Genomic DNA, 23,176 nt, shown 5'->3' on the forward strand with positions numbered 1-23,176 from the left:
AATTAGTTGTTCAATGATTTTTTTTCATTTTGTTCATAAAATCATTTAATTTTAGGATTAATTATTATAAACATTGAATTATTTGAAATTGCATTGTCAATTCTCAAGTACAAATTTAATTCTACATTTTTTTTTAAATTTAATTAATAAAATTTATAACAAAAATCATGCTGGCTTGAAACGGTTCTTTTATTTGAGCGGCTCGCTCTTTTTTGCCCACCTCTAAAAATCCTACCGTTTTTGAATGACCAGCCCCCAAAATTGTTTAGAGACTTGTATGGAAAAACTAATGAACAAAGTTTCATGCAAATCAGAAAACACAAAGAAAAATTGATTTGCGAAATCGTGGGAAACTGATGATAATTTCACCAGTTCCTGATGCAAAAAGAGGTAATATTCAATTATAAAATTTTCAATTTTCCAAACCAAAACATTAATTTTACTGTGTGCTTTTGCAACTCAGTCAAGCAAATCAACTCTGCTAGCAGTTTCACTCTCTTTCTCCTCACATTCCTGGTGACCATAAATTTGACGATAACTGACCTGATAATTAGTACCATCAGCACGAAAAACGCTGAAAGGTCTTTCAGCATGATGAGACGTCGTCCTCCGTTTGTGGATGGTTTATTTGCTTGTTTGATGGACGACTGTCCTCCCGATCGCCCTCAAGAGGGCCCCCCGTTTCCTCCTTCTTTCTAGTTGATTTTTTGGAGACAAGACTCCGATGTCTTACGGGAAGGGTCTTTCAAAGGGGCGGGATTGGTGAAAGAGATGATTATTATTGACCGATCTGCCCGGTCACTCTACTTCCGCCTCATCATTCATTTTCATTCATGAATTTGTGTTTTTCTTTTCTTTCTTCTTCAGGCGAATGTTCCCCTCGATGAGGCTCACCGTGGACGGCCTGGACGCGGACACCAATTACTGCGTGCTGCTCGAGATGATGCCCATCAGCGACTGCCGGTTCAAGTTTAGCGGCTCGCAGTGGGTTCCGGCGGGTGGCGCCGAACCCCAGAGTCCGCAGCGCTTTTGTCTGCACCCGGACAGTCCGGCCCTCGGGACGCACTGGGCCTCGCAGCCGATCGTGTTCAACAAGGTCAAGCTGACCAACAACACGCTGGACAACAACGGACACGTGAGTTACTTTTTGTACGAGTGAGGAGGGAGGGGGGGGGGGCATCATTAGAGGAGACTTGGAGAGATGTTCTAGGTGAAAGCGATCTAATCAACTCTTCCATCATTTTCTGTGAAGCTTTGTGTCAATCCAAAATTTTGCAATAATATTGCGTAACCACAATTTGCTACATTTAAGGTAAAGTCATCTAATAACTCTCTTCAGATTAAACCAATTAGGATGCTTCACTCTGCATTTTGTTGCATATTTAAGCCCTGAATTTTGAAATTTAGTTGAGTTGTGCCTAAGCTACAGCCTTTTTAAGATTTTTGACGTTTTTAAACCTTAAACTTTGTGTCCGAATGTGGCCTACTTCCCGTTGACCTAGAGTGTTCATATTTTGGCCAGATGCTAGTTTTATATATACATTGTATAAACAACCCCTGCAAATTTCAGGCAGATTGGTGAGATCCAAACGACGTCCCATACAAAGGAGTATGTCCTCTTTTTCTCATATTTTTGTTAGAATTGCTCGAAAACTACCCAAATGTTTGAAAATCTCCACTTCAAACATTGTAGCGTGTCAATACAATTCCCTCGAACAAGAAACACTGTTGGATGACTTGTTTTTACCATATCGATGTATTTGAGCATCATTTTAGTTTCATTTGACCCAATGTCACCCCCTCTAAGGAGTGAGATTGGGTCAATTTTCAAACTATTGGCATTTAAGGTAGTGTTCATCAAAATCCACCATATTTTGGGAAAATGTTAGTAAACTATCTAAGAACAAATCTACGTTGAAAGATTTTCGATGTTATTTAAATTATTTTTGTCATTAAGAAATTACGAGAGGTGTATCGTTTTTTTGACCCATAGTCACCCCCACTGACGGAATGTTTAAAGCTGGCAATCCGGCAGAATCATTGGTTATATTCTCCATCCTATGTTTCACGCAAAAAAATAAATAAATAAATAAATAAATAAATAAATAAATAAATGAGTCGTAAAAGATTATTACTGAACTGTCATATGTAGGACTAGTGATTTTTCGCGATTTCGCGGAAGTCGCGTAATACGTGAAATTTGCCCTTGGTCGTGATATTTTGTAAATACCGTGAAATGCCGATATTCGAAATAATCTATTGTCAAATTTTTCCTCAGTTTATTTTCACTTTTATTTTGTTATTCGAACACTCCACAAGATTTTAAATTGGTATTTTGAAATAAAAAAAATAATATGCATTGCAAATTTAGAACGTTTTTGCTGATATTGTTTAATACAGTATTTTACGAAATGCAGATGAATTAATAATAAATTTTCAGAAAATGTTTTGGTTATTTATGTATTGGTTTGTTTAATTTGGGTTAAAAAACAATACATGTTAAAACAAAATTTATTAACCATTTTGCAAAGTTATGGAACTATTAAAAATATATATATGGAATTTTCGATAACAAATCGTCGCTTGTGTGCATGTTGTGAGTCACTTGTGACACGCCTGCTGAAAAATAGGACATGTCACCTAATAGCACCAAGCGACGAAATGTTAAAATACTTATTTGCTGATTATACTTTTTATTTGTCTGTTTTTTTGGTTGTGAATATTGGAGAAATTTCAGCATATTAAATTTCTAAAATCTCAGTAATTGTTTGCGCACATACTAGCGTCAGATTCCCGGTGCCTTGCAAAATCGGATCTTTCAACGTAAATTAGAACTCGCGGGTTGTACAGAAAACATTTATTCGTTATTCGTCAGGTTTTATTCGCGGTCAGTAAATGGACGGACTAAAAGTGGACTGTAAACACTAATCTTAGTAATACTGCGTCTGATAATGGTCTGAACTGGTCAGTAGTACGGTTCGCAGAGCAATGGCCAACCGCTAGTCGGTTCCTGCTGGCCAAAGCTACTTAATTTGAACAGTAGAACTCCAGGCACTCACTGGATGTTCTGTTTTGTTGTTGTATGTGTTATGCTGTCTGTTTTTGTGTTGCTGTACTAGAGCATAATCTGCACTGGCTCACAAAATCTGTTCTGACCTGATCTGAGCGCGTTGCTTAATCGTAAATTAAGGTGATGAAAATTTTACAAATATCACAAAAAAATAATTCGTTTTTATTTTGCAATGAATATACTATGTAAAGGGGTAAATTTTTGTACCTCGAGCTAATATTTGCCTAAATTTTAAGTAGATTTTAGAGTACCGTGAAATTTTAATGTTATGCCACATAATTTAAAAAGTTATGCCGTGAAAAATTACTCATATGCATCAATTGAATGACAACATTTATCTTGCATAATAGTCACAAGTAATCGCGTGAAATTTTGATTATTTGGATATACTTAAAGAAAAATACATGGAATAGATGGCATTAAAGTGAATGCGTCTACACAATCATAAATATTTGTTTGGCTTTCTTATTCTTGTTTTATCTTTTTGAATTAAAAAACGTGATAATTTGACAGCAAAATATCATTTCTATCCTCATAAAAATTTTAGTTCTTTATTAATATCTTTATTTGAAATTTATAACACATATTATCATTTCTAAATAAAAACAATTATTTTACGGTGTTTAACACTGGAACGCCCAACGCATGTCCAACTTACACGGACGCCCAAGCCTCCCAAAAAAGTTGGAACGGTAACTTCAACTCGCTGGTTCTCGGGCATAACTCAACCAATCGGGACGATTCTTGTTTCCAGTAATTTGTTAGAATGTCTAGATGATCCTAGAACTTTGCAGAACTTAAATTGATCAAATCTGTAATTTCTGCGACCGAAAACATCGTTCCACCTTTTTTCAAAACGACTGCCTCCGCGGAAATTTTGGCGAATTTTTTTTTGTACGCGAAAAAAAAAGTTGGAACGATGTTTTTGATCGCAAAAATTACAGATTTGATCAAATTAAGTTCTGCAAAGTTCTAGAATCATCTAGACATCCTAACAAATCACTGGAAAGAAGAATCATCTTGATTGGTTGAGTTATGCCCGAATTCCGTTGAGTTGAAGTTACCGTTCCAACTTTTTTGGAGCCTTGGGCGTTGGAATGTTAAAAGAGAAAATTCAAGCATTTAAGTTATATTCTTAACCAAATTTATTGCATTCTGAATTTTTGAATAAGTTTTTTTTAAGCTTCTTAATTTAAAAAAATAATAAGATGTGTAAACAAACGGTCAATTATGCATGCTTTAAATATTTTTTATTTGCAAGAATCTTTTCAAAATAATCTGTGTACAATAGGTTTCCTGTGCTGATTTTTCATCAAATTTGGAATAATTTTTAATGCATCCAACAAAAATGTCAAACAATGTGAAAAAATTTAAAAAGGTGCATGAAAACAAGCCTAACCCGACAAACTTCGTCTTGTCTTTTATTCGTTTGTTGACGTTTTTAACTTGATTGCATATTCAGCCTCCTGTGATCAAAATTTTATTTGATGTAACTTTTCCCATACAATCTGCAGATTTTCCGGAACCGGTTCCAGAGAGGCCAAAGTTGTAACTTGTTGGCATAAAAACCATCCTTGGGCTTATACGAACCCAACGCAACAAAAAGCACCTCGATCCGACGCTCCGTATTGAATTGATTCGCGTTCGAACAAAACCGTCGTAATTTTTTATACATATAGTTTTACTGTTGACGCACAGTTAAGTTGAACATGTTTCAAAATTTTAACTTTGATACAATTTTTATTAGCGGTGCACATCAACCAAAGTTATTGCACCAAAATGTTTGGGGATACAAATTTAAGTGTTTTTCAAACTACGGAAACTATCGATATAATTTTTGATTTAAACCCTCAATCACAGCAGAGCAGTTCTCTACGGAATCGGTCTTTTTTCTTTAATTTTAATTTTTGTATTTTTTAATCCGTCTGAAACTTTTTTGGTGCCTTCGGAATGCCCAAAGAAGCCATTTTGCATCATTAGTTTGTCCATATAATTTTCCATACAAATTTGGCAGCTGTCCATACAAAAATGATGTATGAAAATTCAAAAATCTGTATCTTTTGAAGGAATTTTTTGATCGATTTGGTGTCTTCGGCAAAGTTGTAGGTACGGATACGGACTACACTGGAAAAAAATAATACACGGTAAAAAAAATTTGGTGATTTTTTTATTTAACTTTTTATCACTAAAACTTGATTTGCAAAAAAAAAAAACACTATTTTTAATTTTTTGATATGTTTTAGAGGACGAGTTATGAATTTTTTAATCATTACTGATTTTTTCAAAAAATCGAAATTTAGGTCGCAAAAATTTTTCAACTTAATTTTTCGATGTAAAATTGAATTTGCAATCAAAAAGTAATTTAGTGAAATTTTCTTAAAATGCACCGTTTTCAAGTTATAGCCATTTTTATGTAACTTTTTTAAAAATAGTCGCAGTTTTTCAATTTTTTAAATTAGTGCACATGTTTGCCCACTTTTGAAAAAAATATTTTTGAAAAGCTGAGAAAATTCTCTATATTTTGTTTCTATTTCTTTGTTGATACGACCTTTAGTTGCTGAGATATTGCAATGCAAAGGTTTAAAAACAGGAAAATTGATGTTTTTTAAGTCTCACCCAAACAGCCCACCATTTTTGAATGTCGATATCTCAGCAACTAATGGTCCGATTTTAAATGTTAAAATATGAAACATATGTGAAATTTTCCGATCTTTTCGAAAACAATACTTTCAAAATTTTCAATTCAATACTAACATTTTTAAAGGGCGTAATTTTGAATGTTAGGCCTTTTTGAAATGTTAGTCTTGATTTGAAAATTTTGAAAATATTGTTTTCGAAAAGATCGGAAAATTTCACAAATGTTTCATATTTTAACATTGAAAATCAGACCATTAGTTGCTGAGATATCGACATTGAAAAATGGTGGGCTGTTTGGGTGAGACTTAGAAAACATCAATTTTCCTGTTTTTAAACCTTTGCATTGCAATATCTCAGCAACTAAAGGTCGTATCAACAATTTTCTCAGCTTTTCAAAAATATTTTTTTCAAAAGTGGGCAAACATGTGCACTAATTTAAAAAAAGGAAAAACTGCGACTATTTTCAAAAAAGTCACTTAAATATGGATTTAACTTGAAAACGGTGCACTTTATCAAAATTTCAGTAAAGTACTTTTTGATTGCAAATTTGATTTTACATCGAAAAATGAAGTTGAAAAATTTTTGCGACCAAAATTTCGATTTTTTTTTAAAATCAGTATTGATTAAAAAATTCATAACTCGGTCAATGATTTTTTGCACAACCTGGAAATTTCTGAAAAGTTGGCATTTTATGTCCTCTAAAACATATCAAAAAATAAAAAAAAATAAAAATAGTGTTTTTTTTTGCAAATCAAGTTTTAGTGATAAAAAGTTAAATAAAAAAATCACCAAATTTTTTTTACCGTGTTTTTTTTCCAGTATAGTCCGTATCCATACCTACAACTTTGCTGAAGACACCAAATCGATCAAAAAATTCTTTCAAAAGATACAGATTTTTGAATTTTCATACATAATTTTTGTATGGACAGCTGCCAAATTTGTATGGAAAATTATATGGACAAACTAATGATGCAAAATGGCTTCTTTGGGCATACCGAAGGCACCAAAAAAGTTTCAGCCGGATTAAAAAATACAAAAAAAAATCGAATGACCGAAATCTCAGAGAATTGCTCAGCATTAAACAAATATTTATTTCAAAGTTTGATTATTTTTACAACCGGATTGTTCCTTGGTTGCTGTGCACTCTTATTCTATTTAATTTTTGCAAAATAGTTAATTAAACCTCGTTTTTTCTGGGAAATTGTACACAGAAAAAAATAATGTAAATTTGGAAGCTTTAATTTTGGAAGGTTGAATATTACCTCTTTTATGATGTAATTTTACCTCAATTTAGACTGAAAAAGTGACATTACAACAGAAAAGTGGTAAAATTACACATTTCCAGAGGTAAAATTTCACCTTTTTTCTGACATAAAAGATGTACCCCTTCCCAGATGTACTATTACCATGATTTTTTTTCTGTGTAGAGAAAACTCTACGGAATTTCGATGAACATGAGCTTTAAAACATGTAATTTGAATATCAAAAGGCATTCAAAATGTTTTTCAAATTAAAAAATTTGAGTGTGGAAATGAAGCATCACTTTGAAAAATGCCTATCAAATTTTCCATTAAAGTAATGTCAGTAGGGGTATGAAAAATAGAGCCAATACATATTAATGTTCAATGTAAAACAATTGCTTAGAGTGAAAGGGGAAGATGATGGATGAATGAAATTTTCCAGAGGAATCGAGTTTTTGAATGCATAACTTAAACAACAAAAGTTATCCACTTTGCATACGATAAATGCGACGATAGCAAGCAATCTGTCGAGGTAAGAAATTAATTTTTAATAGGAGTTTGTTCAAAAAAGCCGTCATCAGTTTTTAGAGGACAAAAATAAGTTTTCAATTGGAACTGTTATCATGTGTTTTGTTTTTTCAATCACCTAAAACGATAAAAACCTAAACAAATAATGTCTAGAACACTTTTCCACAACCTACCACAAATAAATAAGATTGGCTAGATTCAAACAGTAATAGGACACCCCATAACGTGGTATTGCGTGTGTTTTTATATGCGATTACACCTGTTAATATGGATAGAATTAAGGAAGTGTTCGATTACCACGATACAACATTGTTGCTAATCTTTTGCAAACAAGCTTCAATCACAAAAGTCCCACACTCTCTAGTAGAAAGGGGTAAATTTGAAACGACACACACACGCACATTCAACTCAACGCACTAATTAGATAAAGGTTTGTTTAACCCTTGTGTTCCTGGTTGCCTTTCTTCCTCTTTCTAGGTGGTGCTAACCAGCATGCACAAGTACCAGCCCCGGATACACATCATCCGGACGGCGGACCCGTCGCAGATCCCGTGGGCGGCCCAGCAGGCCTTTGTCTTCCCGGAAACGGAGTTTGTGGCCGTGACTGCTTATCAGGTGAGTGATTGGTCGTGAATCAATTATATTTTCAGCTTTTAAAAATTGAATTCAAAAATTATTCAATCAAAGTGTATTAGTGGCGCTTTAAAAAATGTGATTTTTTTAAAGCGCCACTAAGAATCCCAAATACCGCCTTCAGCAGGAAGTCGCCCTAGCCTAGATCATCAGTTAAGCAAGAACTCTTCAAAACCCCGCACCGCAAAATCAGTTTGATCGATAATACCAAGCTGAGCTGAGCTCCGGCGGTGGCTAAACCTTGCCGACAATTCCTCTGGATCAATGCGATAATCTTGCCTCAAACGCAAAAGTGCCGACGACGACGTCCTGTGCCTGTTCTGGCTGCCTGGCTGCCATGTTCTATGTCTCCGTTACATAATCTCCAAAGTGGTCATCAGATCAACGATCAAAGAGGTTCCCCCTGGCGGCATCTTTTCCATTGGGGTTTTTTGACGTCGTTGTACTATCTTGGCACAAGAGAAATTACCATCATTACGGAATTGCAAGGTTATGTTGTCAGTTTATGATATCTTCTGACAGGGTTGCCAAAGCTTTGAACATGGCAAAGTTATTTCAAAACCCAATTCAATGCCCAATAACATAGGTTAGGTAAAGTTTCCAACATTAAAGATATCCTGCCTCGAAAGGTTACTTGGACTTTCCTAAAGTGTTCATAACTGAAGACAGGGTTGCCAGCTTGTCTAAATCATGTTTGAATATTAAATTTCATATCTAATGAGATTTTCAAGTCGATGACGAAAGATATAGTCTTCAAATTTTAAGGCGCTCATTAAAAATATATATGGGTAATTCTCCGCCAACTCACACAGCAGTTGCCCCGCCCCTCTTCGATTTGCGTGAAACTTTGTCCTAAGGGGTAACTTTTGTCCCTGATCACGAATCCGAGGTCCGTTTTTTGATATCTCGTGACGGAGGGGCGGTACGACCCCTTCCATTTTTGAACATGCGAAAAAAGAGGTGTTTTTCAATATTTGCAGCCTGAAACGGTGATGAGATAGAAATTTGGTGTCAAAGGGACTTTTATGTACAATTAGACGCCCGATTTGATGGCGTACTCAGAATTCCGAAAAAACGTATTTTTCATCGAAAAAAACACTAAAAAAGTTTTAAAAATTCTCCCATTTTCCGTTACTCGACTGTAAAAAATTTAGGAACATGTTATTTTATGGGAAATTTAATGTACTTTTCGAATCTACATTGACCCAGAAGGGTCATTTTTTCATTTAGAACAAAATTTTTCATTTTAAAATTTCGTGTTTTTTCTAACTTTGCAGGGTTATTTTTTAGAGTGTAACAATGTTCTACAAAGTTGTAGAGCAGACAATTACAAAAATTTTGATATATAGACATAAGGGGGTTGCTTATAAACATCACGAGTTATCGCGATTTTACGAAAAAAAAGTTTTGAAAAAGTTACTTTTTGCGTTTCTCTTTGTTTCGTCGTCCGTGTCTGTCGCGGGTGACCATGAACGGCCATGATCGATGACGACCAACTTTTTCAAAACTTTTTTTCGTAAAATCACGATAACTCGTGATGTTTATAAGCAAACTCCTTATGTCTATATATCAAAATTTGTGTAATTGTCTGCTCTACAACTTTGTAGAACATTGTTACACTCTAAAAAATAACCCTGCAAAGTTATAAAAAACACGAAATTTTGAAATGAAAAATTTTGTTCTAAATGAAAAAATTACCCTTCTGGGTCAATGTAGATTCGAAAAGTACATTAAATTTCCCATAAAATGACATGTTCCAAAAAATTTTACAGTCGAGTAACGGAAAATGGGAGAATTTTTAAAACTTTTTTAGTGTTTTTTTCGATGAAAAATACGTTTTTTCGGAATTCTGAGTACGCCATCAAATCGGGCGTCTAATTGTACATAAAAGTCCCTTTGACACCAAATTTCTATCTCATCACCGTTTCAGGCTGCAAATGATTGAAAAACACCTCTTTTTTCGCATGTTCAAAAATGGAAGGGGTCGTACCGCCCCTCCGTCACGAGATATCAAAAAACGGACCTCGGATTCGTGATCAGGGACAAAAGTTACCCCTTAGGACAAAGTTTCACGCAAATCGATGAGGTGTCGTGGCAACTTTCCCCGATTTCATGTGAGTTGGTAGAGAATTACCCATATAAGAGTCATCAAAGTGTTCATAATTGAAGACAGGGTTGCCAGATCTTCAATGTTTTATTTTTCAATAAAAATAGAAACTAAATGCTTCTTGTGCCAAGCCAGCGCAACTGCTACGTCTCAAATGTGTCTTCCAGGGTCTTTAGCCAATATGAATGATGATCGCGCCTGAATTGGTCCACGATGTTTCAAAGCCCCAAGTTGTACTGACCGTGTCACATCACCCTAACCAAAATGCTCGTTCCAAAGATGGACGTCGGCGGCTTCTTTTAAGGACCAGCCGCCGCCGCCGCCGCCACTAATGCTCACTCACTGTGTTTGATCGGATTTGTTTTTGACGAGACGCAGCGAAGGCAAGAAGGAAAATCATTTTTGATGTACGATCATATCAAAGAGGCTGAAAGGTGATAAAAGAACATGATACATGACGACATTTTTTTCGGCTCAAATTTTTCTCGAGTTCATTTTTCGTCTCACTTGCACCAAGTTGTGCTTGTGCTTGCGATCTCGTTCTGGCACCTTTTCTTTTTGGGAAGGGGAGATTCCGGTTCGCCGGATGACGGCTGGTCAACGTTTGTTGGTAAATAACTCTTTTAGGCTCTTAATTATGATGGAGAGTGAACTTTTGATGGGCAGCGACGCATTTCTGGCGCTTTTTTGGGAATCAACCTGAAACTGGTTGTCTAAAGGGAAGGAGAGAAGAGGTTTGATTTATCCAATGAACGAAAATGTTTGTTTTGGAGTTTCCGATTCAAAAACAATAGTTAAGTTCAATTACATAGTTCAAATAAAAAAATCGAAATAATTCGTTTTTGAAACGAACAAATCAAAGAGCAACAACGTTCATAAACTATGTTAAAAAGTTGCTGCAGATCGTTTTAGGTGTAATTTTGCCTCAATTTATGTGGAATTATTGAAATCACACATGAACAGTTGAAAATTTACACATTTTTACAGGCAATATTACACATATATCTGACGCACCATCTATTCCCTTCAACACCCAATTCTTTAAAAATATTAAAATTGATTAAGTAAATCTAAGGTATATTTTCAAATAGTCTTTGTTTTACCATAGCCATTTTCAATTATTGACTGGCAATAATATTTTTACTGCTCTGTTCACAGTAAAAAAGACATGTTGGAATTACGTCTTGGATTGTTGCCAGATTTTAATTTCCGGAAAAAAAAATTGACCTATAAAATAAGTAATTTTGCATCTTTTTATGGGTAATTGGACTTATTCCACAAAAGTTAAGGAGATTTTTCACCGAAAAAGATGTAATATCCCATCTGGAAATAAATTGATCTTTATTTAACTGTGTATGCAAAAAATGTAAGTAAACTTCCAAAACAATTCACAGCTTAAAATGTTGAAATTTGGATGATGGCAGAATATTACCTTTTTTAAATGCAATTTCTCCTATTGTTTTGAGGAAAACAGAAAAATCACACATAAAATCAGGGCAGATAGCCGACTCCGACTCCGACTCCGACTCCGGCTCCGGCTTTCAACAAATGGTTGGCTCCGACTCCACATATTTTTAAATGTTTCAAAAGTTTGTTAACTATTATTTTTAAAAACATTGATAAATAGGATTATTTGAATACTCTCTAAATGTCATGTTTTTCTCAAGGAAAATAAGTTCGAATCACAAAACGGAAAAAAGTTTCAAAGTTACAAGTATTATACGTTATGGAAACAGAAATCAAATAATATATTCAGTTTTAAAGGCATTTTGAGAAGAACAGTTTTGTAAGTAAATTTGGATTTTTTTGGTTAACCTCAAATTTCTAATAAATTTATTTAAAGCTAATAAATTTAAATATTGAATTGTTCTTTTTGAATGAATAACTAAAAGAAACCTGGCCTTAATGATCGATTGAACATTAAAATTCAATTTGCTCACTTTCAGGCTGACATTTATCAGAAGCACTTATTCACCAATAAAACCGAATTGAAATTATCACACAGTGACAGTCACCTTATTTTTTAAATGACAATTTTCAACGAAACATTTTTTTTTGTTTTTTAGGACGTACATGGACATCACGCCATGGCTGAAGGAGATTATTATTGCAAATCAATGTATCTGAACAATTTCTTCATGGAAAAGACGCTTAAGGGGTCCTTCTCAAATATTCGTGACCTGGAAAAATTTTTACCCTGAGATTTTTTAATTTATTTTAATTTTAAAATGTTATATATTTTTAAAAGGAGGCGCACGATACTTCGTGAATCTTCACCTAAAACGAATCATTATGAATGATCTTGCGCCTCCATCAAAATATATGAAAAAACTGAAAATATAATAAAAAACAATTATCCACAAGTAAAATATTTTCTGAGTCACGGATATTTCATTTTTTTTTATTTGCAATGATAATCACCTTCCGTCATATTGGCGTGGGACATACAGTATGTGAAAATTCTTACCGGTTAATAATATTTTGATTTTGACTTTTTTGAATAATATTTGAAAAATAAATTAAAATCCTATATTTTTTTCTATACATTTTTTTATTAGTTCCTTTTTGTACTGAAATCTTGAGATTTGTTATTTTTGCAACGATATCAAAATAGTTTACCTAAGATCAACATCAACATTCAATTTCAAAATTAGTTGCTACTTGTTTTGATATTTTTTGTTAGTTTCAATTATTTTAAATGCAACACTTTGATTTTCTTGTACTCAGTTATAAACAAAATGCGCATGTTGAGTTCCAAGTAATAGATTGTTATAATCGTTGATTATTTGTTAGAAGAGTTAAACTGTCAGTGACTATATTTCGATTTCCGAAAACAGGGATTACTATTTTAAAACTTTTTATGTACCTCGTATTTTTTTCCTGAAAAATGATTCACTTAAAACCTCCAAGACATTCGCTATCGAAGTAAAAGATGACTGTGTGTGTACTTTTTCAGAAAAAAACTGGATGAAATTTGGTCAAATTTGAATTGAAAGGGCACATAAACATAGGCAGAAGGAAGCAGTCAAGAATCAATTAGATATTTCTGACTACATAACCAATATATTTTATTATTTTTTGAGTTATGATACTACATACTTGGGTAAGAGGTTATCATTTAGTGATTATAGTGAAATAACACAATTAGAGCTTTCCAATCACAATAAAAAGCTTCAAAAACATAATGGCATCTGATAAATCTCTAAAAAAAAAATGAAAAAATGGCGACGCAGTGCAAGCGACTTAAAAAAACAATTAAAAATATAAGAAGTTTTGTAAATTAAGCTACAGTATGTAAAAAAAGTATTAACACCCCTTGGACACTATGCACATTTTGTGATGAAACATGTAAAAAAATTAAATTTTGACAGTGAACGGCCCGAGCGGTTTAGGCTTTCAGGATTTTTGTGATATTTACTTGTAGAGTCAAAACAGATCAGTAAACTTCACTTATTTGTATATTACACTTTTTGAAGATTACATTTTTGCGGTAACACTCTCAACTTTTACGCGCACGATCACATCACTCAACTTTTTGTTGCTAATTTCATTAAGACCTTCGTCGAGCCAATTCTCTACGTTGAAGCCAGACTTGTCCTCCAGACCTCTTCGCCGAGCCATGCCAGACCCGAACTCCTAAGTCCCGGGTGGACTCTTCACGGCGGCTAAGTCCCGGCGGACTCTTCACAGCGGCTAAGTCCCGGCGGACTGCGGCCTCCACCGCTAAGTCCGGCTGGACTGGGGCCTCTGCTACTGGTGGCTGCTGGCGGGTCCGGCTGGTCTGGGGCTTCTTCAGGATCTGGAACTGGACTGGGCTTGAACTGGCTGGAACTGACTGGAACTAACTGGAACTAACTGGAACTAACTGCCCTCCTCAAGAATTTTGGGGTTTTTATAGTCAGTCCCCGAAAACTCTACTAAATTTTGTTCTACTAAAAGTGGTCCGTTTCGATGAGAAGCATCGATGAACCTCATGAATTAAATTATGCAGACCTCTGCAATTCTTCATGACTTTCCGTATGGTGTAGTGAGTACACCTCAAAATCGGAAGTCATGGGTTCGAACCATTGTCGTGAAACTTTAAATTATGTTATTGGAATATCAAAATTATGTTCCTAAAACATTCTCAAAAATGTTGGTCAATAATGAGAAGGTCGAATTCTCCATTGAACGAACATGCCAATGAATTTGGTTAAGCCACACCCTCAATTTCCCCTGTGGAAAAACATCGCACATTCATAATTGAAAGCTTAACCATTTTTTTGATTGCCTAACAATTGGCGAAATTTAATAAAGGGCTTTTCAGGTGAGGATGACTCATGATCCACACCTGTACATAAGCTTAATTATTTGTCGCGCAACGCGAGTCGACGGGTAAAATTATTTATGCTTGCGTAAGCGCGCATGGTCAGAACTGTGGTGAGGTTCGAAAAATGGACAAATTTAATGATTTAAATTTGAGGTCGCTGCATTCCCCCACACTTACCAGCTAGATGTTTGTATTCTTGAAAAGCATTAAGAACATCTATCGAAAGTTATTTGTAGGTTGAAATAATATTCCCAAAGTTAATAATTTAAATTGTGAAAAAATTTACTTTGCAAAAAATCATAAAAAGATACTTTATTGGCTGGCTATAAAAAATTGATTTAAAAAAAATTGGTTCGGTTAATCTCCCCCACACTTATCAGCTAGATGATCGTCTGAAAGAAATGATCATCTATGGAAAGAATATTGTCGGGTGTAGTGATCGTGCGGTTTACAATTTGTTCTTCTTGTGCTTTCTTGTAAATTGCTTTATAATTATAATTGCTCTTTTGATTTTTCTACTGTAAAATTATTTTCATTACTCTTTTGATCTTCTGTCCTGTTAAATTACTTGAACTACTATTTTGAACTTCTCTTGTAAAAATATTTTCGTTGAAACTGATTTAAATAAACTTGCATTTGAAATTAATTTTCATTATCTCTCCTAAAAAAAATCATTGCATTTTTCCCACTGTAAGCTAAATTTGTTGTTGTAGAACTGTGTTGATCGGCTGGTTATTATCGTCGTCGTCTTCCATCAAAATCGTCTCTATCGTGAGGCTATTCATTCCACAGTGACTTGGTCAATTGATCAGTTTTCGAGGCTAAGGTGTTGAATTTCGTCGATTAGTGCAATTGTCGTTTCCATCATGAATTATGCTTCATAACTCAACTGTGAGTTGACTGTGGTCAATTTTGAGAGTGCATTGACTTCTCACTTGCTGAGTATTGTGAATTGTTCGTAAATCCAGTATTTTTTTGTCCAAAATTGACTTTTCCAGTTGCTTTGTATCTTTGACAATCTCAAATTATTGACATCGGTTGATGTAATTCTTTTTTCAAATGTTTAGGAAATGTTGTTTGTCCAAAATTGTCTTTTCGTTTAATTTGCAACTTTGGCTTTTGTAAATTAATGACATCGGATGATGTTATCATTTGTTTATCATGATCTTCTCCTTTTCAATAGTTTCAGACGTGCAGTATGATCTCAACTTGCATTTTTGTTCCATAATTGATGTTTCAATCATCTTTACTTCGCTTAATTCCACATTTCGATTTAGTAATTTGTTTTACGTGAATGTCTCGTTACCAAAAATTGCGTTTTAATTCGACTTGATCCTCATTGATATGACCTTTTACAACAACATCAACACCGTTACCTGTCCAACCTCCCGCATGACTTTGCCACTCACCATCTTGCCATCACAAACTTCTGCATACGAACGCGTAGAACTTCTCAGCATACGAACGCGTCGATCATCCTTGTGTCTCTGCCATACTTCAGTTTTTTAGTTTTGTTTCTCCCACACAAATTTCTTACTTGTTTTCTTCGCATGAATACTATTTTATAATTTTCAGGAATCTATCATTTAATTTATGTGCAAAATTGAAATTAAAATTTACTTACAATTTTATAAATCTTGTTGATATTTTTATATGAAATCAGTTCTATTATTTTTAATACAAAAAGAAATCAGTTCTAATTGACTATTATTTTTATACTTGAATAAAAAAAAATTACTCTATAAAGTTTTTCATTGATCTATACATCCTATCATCTTGTCATTGCAATACTGCGTATGTTAAAATATCCATTCTGTTCTTCCAACTTTTTATGAAATCTGTACATCACTTTGTGTTTTCAAATTTGTCAAACCCATTAAATTAATTTGTTTATTTTAGCAATTTGCAATAAATGCTGAATTTGCAAGATAATTAGTTGGTTCAATTATCATTCTAATGATAACGATCTGATTTTTTTCCTCTGAATTTTATCAGTTTAAAGGTGTTTTTCCCTTGAAGCATTATTTTATCCCTTGATTTTCCCTTGAAGCGTTATTTATCCATTCCCTTTAATTTTCATTTGACTATCCCCGTAAAGTGCAAATGTTTTGAAATGTTTTTAACATATTGAATCCCCCCATGGATTACAACTGTTTGAAGCTTTATTCGACATAAAACTCTCCCCATAGAGTACAATTGTCTACTTTTTAATCCCTTTGGCGTTGCTTTATCAGTTTATGTATCCCTAGATCGGAACTTTTACCGTCCTTTCCGATCTTTTTAGATTCCCCACGATGTACTCACAAATTTTACCCTTTCTTGAGCTGTAGTCCATATTCGTCTTTGCAAGCGTCCTTGCTGATATTGTTGTCTTCTTGATTGTTTTCCAATGGTTTCCTGTAAATCCTTCGTATAAGCGTATGACATTCTGAAAATATATTCTTAATATTTTGTTAAGTAAATTATAAAACACATGTTTACATTCAACATTCATTCTGGGGTGCACCTCCCTTGTCCAATTATTCTCACACACATTCTTACTTGCATACATGTTGTTTTGAAACATTTAATAATCACACCATCTTCATTTGCCTGTCGTTCAAATTTCATTATTGTTCAGTCCGTTTGATTTGTTTTTATTTGTAGTTAAAAATTGCGTCATTGTTTTTCTAATACCCTGTTAACCCATTTTAGCTCAATTAAGTATATTCCCAAAATTGCAACCCAACAGCTTCTTAATTGTTTTAACGTGTTTCATCACTGCTTCATTATTATGTTTATATTTGATCATAATCGCTTCACGTGTCAAAAAAAAAATTATGTATAAACTCAGTACTGGTATTTTTCTTAATCTGTTTCTTGTTTAAATCCCATCAATTTTATCATTTGTAAAACATCTTTCATCACAATTCATAACATTCTTGTTTGCGCATTTCTTTTTTTTTTTTTAATGATCATTCATATTTTGTTTAACTCAACATTCATTTATCATATCAAATCAATCATATATTCTTTTTTCATGTTTATTTTTCTATATAAAAAATCGGTATTTATAACACATTTGTTTGATTCATTTAGTTCTCTTGATAACAATCGTTTTTTTTCTAATTCATCAATCATATCAGTTCAATAAGTTTATTATTATTATTATTTTTTTTTAATGTACATAAATAATCCCGTGTGTTAAAATAAATATTTTCATTCATTGCAGTCTTTAGATATTGATCGTTTATGATACTATGTCATTCATTGCATAACTCGCTTATTTTTTTTTACTTTATTTTAATGGTACTGTAATTGTCAAAAATATTTGTCTTGTATTGGAGCATTTAATTTTAAATTATGTTAATTGTATATTGTTAAAAATATGTTAAATGTATTTTAATACGGGTACATTCTGAACTATCATTTAGTGATATGTTAATCATTATATTTTCTTAGTCTATTATTATGTACATCTTCAAATTTGTTTCCATTTTTAATAGTGGTCGTTTGATCGCTGTTGAATTTAACGATATCATAAGGGCCTCGCCACTTATTTTGTAACTTTTGACCAATTCCTGTTTGTACCATTTGTACCAAAACTCTATCTCCCCACATTGGTACCCAATCATTTGTCTTTTTGTCATAAATTTCCTTTCTCTTTTCTTTTGACAATATTAAGTTGTTTCTAGCAGTTTCATGAGCATCCTTGAATATATCTTTCATTGAACAAATATAGTCGTCATAATTTAAATCTGAATCATTGATTTTATAAATTGTGCTTGGTATTGTAGCTTTTCTTCCATACAAAAGTTCATAGGGAGAATATCCAGTTGATGAATTTTCTGTAGTGTTGTATTCAAACATAAAATATGGTATTAATTCATCCCAACATTGTGGATCTTTGCCAATAAAATTTCGTAAATAAACTTTCAACTCTCTATTTGATCTCTCTACTAAATTAGCTTGAGGATGATATGCACTTGTAACGATCTTTTTAATGTGTAATATTTTGCATGTATGTTGCAATAATTTGCTTACAAAGTTTGTACCTCGATCGGTTACAACTTCTTTAGGAGCACCAAATTTACAAACAAAGTTTTCGACAAAAGTTCTAGCAACAGTAGTACTTTCTTGGTTTTCCATGGGAGCTACAATCAAAAATCTTGTTAAATCATCTTGTATCACAAGTCCACAATTGTTTCCATTATTAGAAATTGGTAACATAACCACATCCATATAAATTTTATCAAAGGTTCATACGATGTTGTCGTAATTTTCATTGGCATCTTATTTGCTGGCCATATTTTATTCTTTTGACAAGAATCACATTGCTTTACATAATTCAAAACATCTCTTCGCATATTTTCCCATGTAAATAGAGGACTCATTCTTTTAATCATTCGTTTACCTCCGACATGACCACCCAACGGTGCGTCGTGAAAATCTTTAAGCACTTGATCTCTGTCTTCTGGCTTTACATAAATTCGTTCATTTTCTGTTGCATATAGTGTAAATGACTTTGAAAGTTTCATTGCAAAAAATCGTAATAAGTTTAGTTCCAACTCTGTTTTAAATATTCTATGAGAAATAATTTGTATAACTGATGCATCTTTAGCAAAATCAGGATAATCTTTAAAGCTTTTAAATAAACCATCGAAAAATTCTTCATTCTTAACTGCTGAACGATATGTTCCATTCAAAATTAAACCCCAAATTTTCTTTTGCGGGAATACAAATATATTTTCATTGGTGTAATCCTTAATACCATGTGGAAGGTCAATGTATTTACTCAATTCTTTGTGTACCGTAACACTGTTTAATATCATAAATGTAGCTTCGGCTTGTTCAAATGGTATAATATTTTTAGAAAATTTTAAAACGTTAAAATCGATATCTGTGTCTTGGAAATCCTTGTAGGTAAATGTTTTATCGTTGCTATCATCGTCATTATCTAAATTTATGTCAATTTGTTGAAGTCCATTCATATTATTATTCCAATTAGTATTGTTTCTAGATGAATTCTGTCTGTTTGGAGTATTTGTTGAGTTTTGATTATCTGAAATATTTTGTCTATTTTGTTTTGCTTGTTGACGAGTTGTAATTGCTACTAATTTTGATGCTTGTTTATCATCTGCATGATCTTCATCATTATTTAAACGTGAGAGAAAATCTGCAACCACATTTTCCTTTCCTTGCTTGTAACGAATTTCACATCCAATGCCTTGGATTTTCAAACGAAGTTTTGTCAAAGTTGGTGAAGTTTCCTTCAAATGCCATAGAGCTACCAACGGTCTATGATCTGTGTAAACGATAAAATCTTGGTTATAAATAAAATGTTTGAAGTGGTCTACTGCCCAAACAATAGCTAGTAGTTCCTTCTCAATAGTAAAATAATTTCTTTCAGCCCCGATAAGCGCACGACTTGCGTAAGCGATAGGGTGATCATTTGATTTCTCATTAGTAAGAACTGCTCCGATAGCATAATCGCTAGCATCAGTTGTCAAAACAAATTTGTCATTGTAGTTCGGTCTAACTAAAACTGGTTCTGAAATTAAATAGTTTTTTAATTCTTCAAAAGCATTTTCACATTCTTCTGTCCAAATAAATTTCACATTTTTCTTTAATAATGCATTAAGTGGCTTACGTTTATCTGCAATGTTTGGAATAAATTTTCCATAAAAATTAACAGTTCCCAAAAATGATCTCACATTTTAAATCGTCTGCGGCCTTTTCATGTTTTTGATTGTATCAATATTTTCACTAGTTGGTCGAATACCTTCTTCACTAATAATATGACCCAAATATCTGACTTCTTTGTGTAAAATTTTACATTTTGATGGTTCAACTTTTAAATTATGTTCATGTAATGCATTCAAAACTTTATATAAATTTTCATTGTGTTCTTCGATAGTTCTACCGAATACAATAATATCATCCAAATATACAAACGCATTAACTGGTTGTATTTCATAAATAAGTGTGAATGTAAATTTTTGAAATGTTGATGGACTATTTTTCAGTCCCATTGGCATTCTTAAAAATTCATAATGTCCTAGAAATGTTGAAAAAGCGGTTTTCGCAGCATCCTTCGGGTTAATTGGGATTTGATAAAATCCTGATTTCAAGTCAATGGTTGAGAAATATCGAGCTTCTCCAATACTGTCCAAAATTTCGCTAATAAGCGGTATAGGATACACAAATGGTTTAGTAATTGTATTTAGGTCTCGAAAATCCACTACAATTCTGTAGCGTTTGTTGCCTCCGGCGTCTAAGTCTTTCTTTGGGATGCATAATACCGGTGCATTCCACGGACTTTTACTTGGGCGTATTATCCCTAATTTTAGCATTTCTTCCACTTGTTCTTCTACGTGTTTCTTGGTAGCTTCAGGAAATCTATATTGTCTTTTATTAATTGGAATTTCAGTTGTTGTCTCTATATCGTGCATGGTTAAATTGGTATAAGTCAACTCGTCACCCTCTAAATAAAATATTTCATTAAAATCATTCAAAATATTATTAATTTCTTGATTGATATCACCTTTCAAGTGGTCTGTTTTAACCAATTCATAAATTTTTCTCATTCTGTCGTTGCCTGTAAGTTTCTCATGCTTCATGTTTTCAATCACATCATAATCTCGATCGTTTTCTAAATTCATCTCTTTTGGGTAATCTTGGTTATCATCATTAATTTCAATTTGATCGTCATAATACTCTTCAATGCACGGTTGGATTCTGCCATTGCAGCCATTGTCATTATCATAATTATTTCCATTATTTTCATCATAATTTGTATTAAAATTGTCATAACTATTTGCTTCAATACCTGCCATATTTACTTTGTTTTTATTTTCAATGTCATTAATTCTAAATAAATTGGTCATTTCATGATTATTATATTGCATATTGTTTGTGTCAGGCGTTCGTAAAACTATGTTGTCGAAACTTTGGCTAATATATAAGGTGTATTTCTTTAGAAAATGTGCTCCAAGAATTGCATCATCAGCGAAATGCTTCAAAATGTAGAATTTTTCCTCGTATTTTGAAAATTCCTATCAATAAAATCATATTTACAGATCCTACTGTATCTTCTGCTATTCCATGAACCCCTCTAATGGAAATTCTATCGTTGAAATCAATGTTAGTTAAACGCATATTACTAACCACATCCCATCTTACAAAATTGTTACATGATGCGGAGTCAATTATAAATTTGTGAAATTTTGTTGGATTTGCCAAGGTAGCAATATTTGCATAAAATATTGAATCATTATTGAAATTGATTTTTAATGTTTCATGTGGTGGAATGTATTCGTTAAATTGCAGTTTAAAATAATTTGGAATTTGATTTTTATTGCGTCGACTATTTGTATAAGTTCGTTTTAAAGTGCTCTTTGCAGTATTCGTTTTATAACATTCATAAAATTTGTTAGCTTGATAATTATTTCTTTGATTAAAATTTGTATTTTTATTGTACCTGAAATTTCTGGATTTTCTGTCAAAATTTAGGTTTGAATTTTCAGTACTAGCAAGTAACCTTTGTTCGAGAGTTCTTAAAGACTCTCTGTCATATCGTTCATTTTCTAAAAATTCTAGCAAATTTTCCAACTTCATATGACGGTTATTCGTGGCAATTTCTTTGATTTCATTATTTATAATTCCAACTATAAAGTGGCTTTTTAAGCTATAAGCTGTAAATGAATTTTCGTTGTAACTTTGATCAATTTTTTTGATTTCGTATTTTATGTCAAGAACTCTTCCTGCATATGATTTAAATGATTCATCCCGTCCTTGTTTCAGAGTTTCAATTTGTTCAATTATACTACCAAAAGTAGTTTTGATACCAAACTCTCTAATTAAATTTGCCTTGGTTTCTTCCCAAGTGTTGGCATAAATTCGGTTAATACGTGCTGCTGCTTTAAATTTTAGTTTCATAAAAACAATATTTAAAAATTTACTCTGATCTTCGCCTTCAGGAATTTGATCAGCATAATAATCTATTAATATTAAAAATTGCTCCAGTGAGTCTAATGACCCATCAAATTCTGGAATAAGCTGGATTAAATCCGTCATCTCCAAATTCGCCATCTTTAACGGTGCACATCAACAAGAGCTTTTGCACCAAGATTTTTGTTACAGATATTTTAGTATTTTCGAAACTACGGGAACTATCGATATACAGTGGACTCTCTCGTTGTCGATATTGAAGGGACCGTCGAGAGCGGGAGTTATCAAAGTATAGAACGAAAAATCAAAGCAACCAATTTGAAGGGACTGAAAATTTTATTGACAGCTGGAGCAATATTGATATCGAGAAGATCGACAGCCAGAGAGTCCACTGTAATGTTTTATTCATCCCCTAAAGTACTGTCTACTAAGTGATTTACAACAAAATTTGCCTGTTTTTACAATCAGATTTGTGCAGGATTGGGTCCGTAAGTTTGTCAATTTTGGCATAAGAAGACAACAACTTCCTTGGTTGCTGTGCACCCTTTTAAGCGTGTTTTTAACTATTTACATCAAATTTCGGTATAACTTTTGTTTACTCACCCTAAACTGCCAGATTTCCATGGTCGTCTTCTTGGGTGTCCGATGTGGCTGATTTTCGTCTCCAGTTGGTCCAGATGATCTCGTCATTGTTGAATCCCTAATGCTGTCCATCGTTGGCC

The 23,176-nt window shown here is 33.2% G+C and overlaps 1 protein-coding gene across 1 annotated transcript in view; it reads left to right on the top strand.

The window, feature by feature from the left end:
• LOC120416577 (T-box transcription factor TBX6-like) overlaps positions 1–23,176 on the top strand; it is a 98,675-nt gene that overhangs the window by 69,975 nt on the left and 5,524 nt on the right. The window contains exons 3-4 of the mRNA XM_039578313.2: positions 868–1,135; positions 7,954–8,091. Of these exons, the coding sequence (XP_039434247.1) occupies positions 868–1,135; positions 7,954–8,091 (406 nt within the window). The remainder of the gene's footprint in view (positions 1–867; positions 1,136–7,953; positions 8,092–23,176) is intronic.

The sequence above is a fragment of the Culex pipiens genome, chromosome 3, assembly GCF_016801865.2.
Source record: "Culex pipiens pallens isolate TS chromosome 3, TS_CPP_V2, whole genome shotgun sequence".
NCBI lineage: Eukaryota > Metazoa > Arthropoda > Insecta > Diptera > Culicidae > Culex > Culex pipiens.